Genomic DNA, 10,210 nt, shown 5'->3' on the forward strand with positions numbered 1-10,210 from the left:
TCCCCGGGCCTTTCCTTGAGAGCTAGTTTTCCGAGAGAAGCTGCTGCCCAAGTCCTAGCCTTAATCCTCAGCAAGGTGCACAGTCCACTAGCCCTATCCAGCAAGCTGGGCTCAACAGACAGAAACTCTGGGCCCCCTCACACCCAGCCCAGGCCCCCAAGAATGGAGCCAGCTCCCTCCCCCACTGTGCACTGCCCTGGCCCTGCTTGCCTTGTCCCCCTGCAGCTAAGGCATCCCCTAAACAGAGGCTTCCGGGGCTGCAGAATGAATGGCAGCAGACTCCTTCCTCTGCCCAGAAAGCTTCAGGAGTCCTTGTTCAGTATAGTCCAGAGCACTGAACTGTACTTCACTTCATGGGGACACCACCCACCCTACAGGCTGGATGCACAGGAGGCCCGTCCAGGGCTGCACCACCAGGAATCCCTGACGCCCCCGCAACACACACCCACCCATCTGTCAAGGGCTGTGGAATGAACTCAGTCCATGCAGGGCTGCAGAATAAAGCCTCCGAGAATCAGGGCTGCTGGATTCTGCCAATGACCTGACCAGCCTGTATGACTCCCTGGATGCTCTCTGGGTGGATACCCCATTTATGTCTGAGACTGTTTCTATGGCCCCCTGTTACAAGTCACCTCATGTCCTGCCATAGCCTTGCTCCTCATGGGGCACCTTAAAATCTCCCCTCCAACCTGAGGCTTCTGTCTTGTCCTTGCCTTTATCATGAGGGGAGACTTTCTGGTCCTACCCTCCTGCTCAGAAAGGAGTTAACAGCCAGCTTCACTGATCTCCCCGAGGCAGAGACCAGGAGATGGCTAATTGTCAGGCATGGGCTCTGAATCAGGCAGGTCACACAGACTTGTAAAAATTCTGGCAAAATATACATAACATAAAATTTACCATTTCAACCATTTTTAAGTGTACAATTCAGTAGCATTAAGTTCACTCACATGATTGTGCAACCATCATCACCGTCCATCTCCAGAACTGTTTCATCTCCCCCACCTCAATCTCTGTACACACTGATCACTAACTCCCCATCCTCCTCTCCCAGTCTCTGGCAGCCACCCTTCTACTTTGTGTCTCTATGAGCTTGACTACTCTGAATACCTCGTATGAAAGTTCAAGTTGCTCAGTCACGTCTGACTCTTTGTGACCGCATGGACTATACAGTCCATGGAATTCTCCAGGCCAGAATACTGGAGTGGGTTTAGCCTTTCCCTTCTGCAGGGGATCTTCCCAACTCAGGGATCGAACCCAGGTCTCCCGCGTTGCAGGTGGATTCTTCACCAGCTGAGCTGGTGAGCAGGCAGATTCTTTACCAACTGAGCTATCAGGGAAGCCCATACCTCGCGTATAGTTGGGATCACAGAGTATTCGTCCTTCTGTGACTAGTTTTTTTCACTTAGTAAAATGTTTTCAAGGTTCACCCGTGTTGTGCCATGTGATAGAATTTCTTTCCTTTCAAGGCTGAATAGTAGCCTGTTGTGTGTAAGAACCATATTATGTTTATCCATTCTTCTGTCAGTGGACACATGGGCTAGTGTGAGTAATGCAGCTATGAACATGAGGGTACGAATGTCTGTTGAAGCCCCTGCTTCCATCTTTTGGGTTCTGTATGTAGAACACAGGAGTTTCTCATTTCCATTAAACTCATTCATTGATTTCTTGCAGACAGAAATTGCCATTTACGTTCCACGTTAGCCTGGGGCTATGTGAGATCCAGCCTCCTATGCATTGTCCAGAGATCTCATATGGATCACTCTTTTCTCATTTATTTCCAACCTCTCCCTGCTTCTGGATTAGTTTCTCCCTGTTGGTTTTCCAGGTTTGGAAACATTCCCAGGGAAGCCACTGACTAACTTAAAGCAGGGTTTCCACCTTCTCAGGTGCTGGGATGGGCATGAATGGTCCGTGCTTGTGAAGAAGATGGGGTCCTCTGGTTTCAGGCTGTCCCGGAGGTCGGGCCACCAGGCCCTCTCTTTTATGACAATCTGAGTGCAGCCCAGGCATTCAGATAAGGGGCTGCCCAGACACCGGTTACACACCAGTCCTTTAAAGACGCAGAGCAAACAGTAACCGCACACCTCGTTTTCCATCTATCCTTGTCTCCTAAACTCTAACCTATTGGGTTACAATTAAAATTTACTATCCAGTTTTATTCTCACAGACTTCAACTAAATTATCGAACCATCTGGTGAATAAAGAAACTCTTGTTTCAGCGTGCCATTTGCTTAGGAGGTGGGGGCGGCAAGTTACAGAGGGGAATTGTTCTGGATACTTTTCACCAAGATACTTCACTTCCTTCTCCTCTTCATAAAATTGGGGAAAAAGTGCCTACTTTCTGCCCCTGGACACTGTGCCAATGCATTAGGTACCTTGGATCAGTGAAAACAGCCAAGGGAGGAGAAGCAGGTAGTAAAACTGCTGCTGTTTAAGTGCGTTCTGTGTGTGCCAAGCACTTTACATACATTATCTTATTTAATGTTCATAAAACATTATGACATAGGCACTCATATTCTCATTTTATAGATGAGGCAGTAGAGCCCAGAGGTGACAGAGCCGTCCTCCGTGTACGAGTCTGTTAGTCTCTCTGATTCCATTGCTTGCTGGTACGGGGATGCTCTTTCTCTGCAGGTCATTTTGATGAATCTTCCTGCCCAGGGCCCTGGCCCTGTTGCCTGGAAGGAGCGTGCAGCCATGGCAGGGAGTCCAGAGCCATTCCCCCAACTCCTCCCCTCCTCCCCTGTGCTTGGCTCCCCTGTCCTCCTCCAATGACACCTGAGCTCCAAGAGGCCCAGCATGGGGGGACTTGGAGCTGACTGTCAGTCACCACCGCCCAGACCCAGGGGTAGGATACACTGGCCATCGATGCAGAGGATGGCCAGGGACTAGTAGCCAAACAAGCTGGGGTTTGGCAATGCAGCCTTGCCCTCCACCAGCTGCTTGGCCTTGAGAAACTGCAGTGGCTTCCCTGAGAGGCGGCTATAAGGGGGTCGCGACTCACCCTCGCGAGGTTATGAGAGGGCTTTGTTTGATCGATGTGTGCAATGTGCCAGGACTGTCTTTTGCACAATGCAGGAGCCTGAGAAATGGCGTTATCTCTCATTATCAGGACAAATTAGAGAAAGATTGTTCTGAGGGGTCCGAAGGCGAGAGGAAGTAAAGCGTGTGCAAGTGTGTGGGAGGGGCTGTCTCGGGGCGGGAGTCAGCAGGAGACAGACAGACAGTGGACAGACTGCGGCCCTGCCTGATGGACAGCGAGGTGGCTGTGTTCCCCTTGCCCTTCCCTCAAGAGCCCCCGTGGAGTGTGGGACTCAAAGAGCCAGGCCGGAGCTAAGCTGAGCTTGGAGGACCTTGGGGAACGAGAGGGTTGCCAGAGGGGGCTATGCTGAGAGCCAGGATGAGTTCCGGGGGGCCTTAGCCAGTACCACCCTGGCTCTGGCGAGTTCCCATCTCTCCTGAGAACTGACTGGAGAGGTACCAGCCCTCCATGTATCAGCACAGCGGCAAAGGAAACACAAATGGACCCAATTTGGAAACCCGCCTGTTCCTGACCTGTGTGAGCTTCTGATGCCAGGCAACAGGAGTTCTGTGCGCGTGCTTCTCTGCAGAGTTAAGGGGTCAGGGGTTCCCCCACCGAAAGGACTGCATGGTTCCTGGCTGACGATCGGAGGGGAAGGCCTGGGTCTGACTGGACTCTGCTTCAGCCAGCACCAGGCCCTGAGCCCAGAACACAGGGCGGCACCATAAATGAGCAGCAGGAACTTTGCAGCTCTGCATCTGCCAGCTTTGTGGACCTTGACAACAGGGTTTCTCTGGCCACCTCCATCCCCCCCAGTTTAAAATCTCTAGAGAGAAGCAGGATGCACTCAATAACTGGACTGTAGTCATGCCGAGGGTTTTCACATGTCTCGTTCAGCACTCTCAGAAACCCCAGGAGGGCCACTTTGTGGCCCAGCTCTGACACTTTTCTGTCTTGGGATCTTGGAAAGTTCCTTATCCTCATGGGGCCCTGGGGTAATAACAGCCCCTGCTTCATAGGCTGTTGTATGGATTACATGGTCAGTATTCCTAAAGTATGAGGAACCGTGCTTGGCATAGATAAGAACTGTATACATATTAGCTGCAGTGCCTTCTTGTCACTGATAAAGGAACTGAATCTCCTAAGGGTTCTGCAGTTCATAAGTGGCTGTGATGGACTTAATGCAAGCTTGACAGACACTGAAACTGTGTCCTTTATTGCTCCATACACAAGACTCCTTCCCAAGGACCTGGCACATTTACCCTCCCCACCCCCAGCGGGTAGGGAACACATCCTTCAAGATAAGGCTTCAAAGGCACCTTCAGTGGGTGCCTCTTGCCCCCAGTGCTTCCCTCCAGAGCAGAAGCTGTGCTTCATTTCTTAAATGAACTTTTTATTTTCATGGAAGCATAGAGACAGAAGGCTTCCCTGGTGGCTCAGACAGTAAAGAATCTGCCTGCAATGCGGGAGACCCAGGTTCGATCCCTGGGTCGGGAAGATCCCCTGGAGAAGAGAATGGCTACCCATTCCAGTATTCTTGCCTGGAGAATTCCGTGGACAAAGGAGCCTGGTGGGCTACAGGGGTCGCAAAGAGTCAGACACGACTGAGTGACTCACACACACACACATGTGCGGACAGAGCAATGCACAGATTATCAGAACACAGCTCAGCGCATTTCCCCCAAGTGAACACAGCCGTCAGGCAGCGCACAGACTGAGAACTTCACAGTCTCCAAAAGTTCCCCTGAGCCCTGTTCCAGTCACAGCCACCGCCCAGAAAACCCTTTTACTTCCATTTTTGAAGAATTTTAATTGTTTTATTTAAATCTGGGTTTAAATGGTATTGTACAGTATGCTCTCTTTTCCACCTGACTTTTTTCTCTCGATATGTTTACAAGAGTCATTCCTGTTTTTGTGAGTGGCAATAGGCCCTTCATCCCTGTTGCCCTGAAGCACATCCTTGGGTAAATGTACGACAGTTCCTGGGGGTCTCTTATTGTTGCCCGACCTCTGGCCGTTTCTGATTTGGGGCATGACGCATGGTACCACTGTGCCTGACCTCATGCAGCTCAGAGCTGCCGCTCCCATGCCTGGCTCAGTTGCTGGCTCATGTTTGCTGAGTGGATGGGACACCCTTGCACGGATCTCCCAAATGGACAGAAGATGCAGGCGGGAAGATAAAACCCTCTTCCTCCTCCTCCCCAGCATGGAGCAGGGTCTCAGAAGGAATTCCTAGAACGACAAGTGCTAGAGTTAGGCAGTGCCTGAGAGGCTCCTGGGCTTAAGCTTCTCCTTTTTGCAAGTGAATGAACTTGGGCCCCAGAGAAGTAAAGGGACTTGCCCGAGCTTCCACGGCATGGGGGTGTTAGAGTGCCTGTGGAGCCCAGAAGTCCTGGCTCTGAGGCCACTGATCTGTCAACAGGAACCCCAGCATCGGAGACGGGTCAGCAGTAGGTCAGCCGAAGGCGCAGGTTTGGTGATCCCCCAGCCAGGGGGCGGGGATCAGAAGCCCACACTCCCTGAGTCAGCTGGCATGACCTGGAGTCACCTGGGGCTATGATGGCGGTCTCCGCTGGCGAGGGGCCCCCTTCTCAACTCCGTACTAATGATGACACTCTCCCTGCCTCTGGAGACAGTGACCTGGCTCGTGGGCTGTGACACGGGTTAGGTAGGCACCCAGTATAGTGCCTGGCTCTAGATAAAGGCTTGGTGGCATCAGCCATGTGGCCTGTCATGAGTGAACGGGAGTTGGGAGGCTCCACACTGTGCACAGCCAACCCCTTGGGGCATCCCTGGCGCTCGGCCTGCCTCACCCCATTGTGGGAGGCAATTAAGACTCCCGCACCCCTGGGTCTCCCCTGCAGGTCCCGGGCTACCGGCAGGAGCGTGTGGAGAAAGGCCTGAAGCTCTTCGCTCAGCTCATCAACAACAAGGTGTTCCTGCTGTCCTTCATCCGCACACTGGAGTCTCAGCGCAGCTTTTCCATGCGCGATCGCGGCAACGTGGCCTCGCTCATCATGACGGTGCTGCAGAGCAAACTGGAGTATGCCACCGATGTGCTGAAACAGCTGCTGGCCGACCTCATCGACAAGAACCTGGAGAGCAAGAACCATCCCAAGCTGCTGCTCAGGAGGTAGGATCGTGGCCCGGGGGGCCCCATCCAGACCAGCGCACCAGCCTGGCCCTTCTGCCCTCGGGAGGCCAGGGTGGATCTCCCAGGAGCAGCCAAGTCCCCCAGGGTCCAGCACTGACCTGGCCAGAGGCTGGGGTGGACCCATGCCCTCTTAGAAGAACTTGCCCCTTGTGTTACCTATGACTTAACCAAGCTCATCTTCTTGCCCCACGGTTTTTCTTCTGCCCCTCTACTGACTTTCCATTCTCCTCCTTCTGCCCTTACACTCCCCTGATTGAGCCTTTCTACCAGAATTTTTCTCTTATGGATTCTTCAGAGGTCATTTTTCCACCCCCTCACCTTTTCCATGCTGCTGTCGCTGCCGCTAAGTCGCTTCAGTCATGTCCGACTCTGTGCGACCCCATAGACGGCAGCCCACCAGGCTCCGCCGTCCCTGGGATTCTCCAGGCAAGAACACTGGAGTGGGTTGCCATTTCCTTCTCCAATGCATGAAAATGAAAGTGAAGTCGCTCAATCGTGTCTGACTCTTAGCAACCCCATGGACTGCAGCCTACCAGGGTCCTTAGTCCATGGGATTTTCCATGACTGAACTTGAATTAGGAGAGATGCCCCAGGGCCTCTCTGGGCACCCACCTCACCATTTCAAGATGGCAGACTTCAGCCCCTTGTAACTCTCACTGCTGTCCGGGACCAGCAACAGAAGCTTGACCCAGAGTTTGGTGGAAATGCAGATCCTCAGGTCACCCTACACCTACCGGATCAGAATTAGCACTTTAGTGAGGAACCTAGGGGATCTGAAAGTGTATTAAAATTCGAGAAGCACTGGTCCAGTCAGTGTTTGAGTTCAAGGTCTTTAGTGACAACTTGCCTGATGCAACACAGCATGTATTTCCTGGCATCTGCTGTGGGTTCTGCCAGTTCCAGGTCCACCTTTCAAAACCATGGGATGCCTCATCCTTGACACTGTTTGGAATCTGCATGGTCATGTGTGCAGACATAACCATATACCATGGCTTTGCTTGAGGAAACAGAGACCCTCTGCCTCTGTCTGATGTTGTTGTTCAGCCACTAAGTGGTGTCCAGATCTTTTGTGACCCCATGGACTGTAGCGCACCAGGCTCCTCTGTCCATGAACTTTCCCAGGCAAGAATATTGAAGTGGGTTGCCTTTCTTTCTCCAAGGGATCTTCCTGACCCAGGGATCGACCCTCTGTCTCCTGCATTGTCAGGCAGGTTCTTTGCCACTAAAGCACCAGGGTCTTCCATTCAAACTGTCCATGCACTTGAAGACCATTTCTCCTCCAGGCTATTATTCCATTTCCTTTAGCCTTTGCATAGATGAGGTTGGAACCTGCCTTCCCCCACATCAAGCTATGACGTCTAGCCCTCTGCCTGGACCACCCCACTTATCACCTGCCTCTGCCTGGCCCCTGCCTTCCATCCTTGGTCTCTGAGTGGGAGGCAGGGCTTCCCGCTCAGTCCAGTGGGTAGTCTTGGCTCTGTGAAGTGTTTACTTCTGGCTTTTTCCTGGTGCAGTGGGCATTTGCCAGGCACAGCTCCAAAAGGTTGCTCCATATAGGCACAATCATACAGCTTTAGAAGCAGCAAGGTAGATTATTTTGCTTTTTGTTTTATTTTCACCATGCAGCCACCCACCAGCATAATTCTAGGGTTGCCACCGCCCGCCAGAACTCCCACCAACAACTTGCCGCCAAGGTCTCACTCTGGATCCGTGTATTTCCTGCTCTCGTTGTCCACTGGCTCTCTCCCAGATGCCCTCTCTTCCTCCTGCTCTCCTATGTCTCCTTTTCTTCTTCTTGTCCTTGGCTGCTCTCCTCCTTTCAACAGTTTTCCTTCTTCTCAGCTTCATTTAGTGCTGGCAGCTGTCCAACCACCTTGAGAGTTGAGGTGTTAGTATCTTCTGGCAACTGCAACTTTCAACTCTATCCAAACATACCTGATACAAGCTTTCTCTCTGGAACTGGCCACACTCTTACTGCAAGTTTGAATGTAGTTTTTCTCTTAAGTGAATGCAACCAAAAGTGTCCTTTAGTTGGTCATGCTGCTGTAATGTTCTCACTTTCCAAAGTAAAAAAGAAGAAAAAATGGGTTTGGGTAGTAGCATGAAAGATGCAAATTAGACTCAAGAATGAAATCACTATCATTGCAAATAAAACTCTAGAAAGGCTCCCAGGAGAAGTTCCAAAGTCCATGGAAGCCTTTTAAATAGGACAATTTGGATATCTATTGGAATGAGCTAAGATTCAGCTCCCTGTTACTACTTACTCTGGGAGCCTTTAGCTTAAGGGATGGTCTCGGTCTGGTCTATCTGGCCTTTTTCCATGACCCATGTCCCCTGTCACCTTCTTTTCCATCCCCAGCCAAATGAGTGTCTCAGGGGTTCTTTTTTCTTTTCTTACTCTAAGGAACACACCTATCTTATAAATTTCTCTAAGATGTTTGTCAGTGTGATAGCTATGAGCCATATGTGACTATTTAAATCTAAGTTAAAGCAAATAAAATAAAAAATTCTACCTCTCCCCATTTCAAGTCCTCTATGGCTGGTGGCTACCAGGTTGGACAACACAGAAAGTGCTCTTGGACAGTTGGACATGATGTTCTAGCATATTCTCACAGAAACCCACTGAGGAGTCTACACCCAGAAAGTTATCCCCCAGCTTGGTAGGCAAAGCTTATGTTATTAATTATCTTAATCATTATGATGTGTCTAGGAGTCCATGGAACTCAGGTATCCCTTCTTGTTGTTCAGTTGCTCAGTCATGTCCAACTTTGCCATCATATGGACTGTAGCACACCAGGCTTCCCTGTCCTTCACTATCTCCAGGAATTTGCTCAAACTCATGTTCATTGAGTTGATGACACTATCCAACCATCTCATCCCATCCCCGCCTTCACTTCCCGCTTTCAATCATTCCAAGCATCAGAATCTTTTCCAATGAGTTGGCTCTTTGCATCAGGTGGCCAAAGTATTGGAGCTTCCAGGTATCCCTTACGGTCTTAAGATTTCTGAAAGCCTTAAGCAGCAAGCTCCAAATAGACTTCCTGCCCTCCTGCCCTTGAGGTCTGACCAGCTGCCTCTGTCTCTGTCTTGCTCTGTTGGGTCCCTCCATGACTGCTGCCAGGACTGAATCAGTGGCCGAGAAGATGTTGACCAACTGGTTCACTTTCCTGCTCTACAAGTTCCTCAAGGTATGACTGGATGCGGGAGGGAATCTCTGGGCCTGCCTCAGCTTCCCCACCAGCCTGGGCACCAACCTGCAAGCTCCCAAGTTCACAGATACCACGGCCTAGCTCCTAGAATCCCACCGAGAAATGGTGTTTCCCTCCTCATAGTCATGGAGGGAACAGGCTCCTGACCATCTCAGGAGACAGAGCCCCACAGTCAGGACTGGCTTGAGAGGCACGGTCCCCACTTTCTCCCAGGTGAGGGGAGATGAGCTCTAAGAAGACCCTTGCGTTCCCATTTCAAGCTGAAGACAGTTCACCCCTTCTTTTGCGTTCCCATTTCAAGCTGAAGACAGTTCACCCCTTCTTTTCCTCTTGCTCTCCTCCTGCCCTGGCCCCAGCTTGGTACTTACTGATGCTGATGAGGGCCCTGGGCAGGTAGAGAAGCACGTGTGGTGGCAGTTAAACTGCAAATGTGACTGGGAGGCGGAAGAGCTGCTTGGCCTCCAATTACTGACTTGTAAGGAGTTCACACCACTGAGGACTGACCTCTGTTCCTTAATGGGGCAGCAGAGAAAGCAGGGTACAGCGGGGAACTGGGAGAGGGACAGACAGGGGTGTGGGGCCAGAAACATGAAGAGAGGGCTGTAGAACAGAAGTGGGAAAGAACAAGAAGGGGTGCAGAAGAGAATCAAGACAGAGAAGTGGAAAGCAGAGGAGAGACAGAGGCCATGGGAGGCCAGGCTCCACACATGTGGGGTCCTCCCAGCACGGCTCTCCTCCGTGTGCAGGAGTGCGCTGGGGAGCCCCTCTTCTCGCTGTTCTGCGCTATCAAGCAGCAGATGGAGAAGGGGCCCATCGATGCCATCA

At 51.4% G+C, this 10,210-nt stretch overlaps 1 protein-coding gene across 1 annotated transcript in view; it reads left to right on the forward strand.

Moving 5' to 3' along the window:
* PLXNA4 (plexin A4) overlaps positions 1–10,210 on the forward strand; it is a 476,871-nt gene that overhangs the window by 430,399 nt on the left and 36,262 nt on the right. Inside the window, exons 22-24 of the mRNA XM_010831752.1 lie at positions 5,887–6,155; positions 9,298–9,364; positions 10,132–10,203. Coding sequence (XP_010830054.1) covers positions 5,887–6,155; positions 9,298–9,364; positions 10,132–10,203 — 408 coding nt within the window. The remainder of the gene's footprint in view (positions 1–5,886; positions 6,156–9,297; positions 9,365–10,131; positions 10,204–10,210) is intronic.

This window comes from Bison bison, unplaced genomic scaffold (genome assembly GCF_000754665.1).
Source record: "Bison bison bison isolate TAMUID 2011002044 unplaced genomic scaffold, Bison_UMD1.0 scf7180017864530, whole genome shotgun sequence".
Classification (NCBI taxonomy): domain Eukaryota; kingdom Metazoa; phylum Chordata; class Mammalia; order Artiodactyla; family Bovidae; genus Bison; species Bison bison.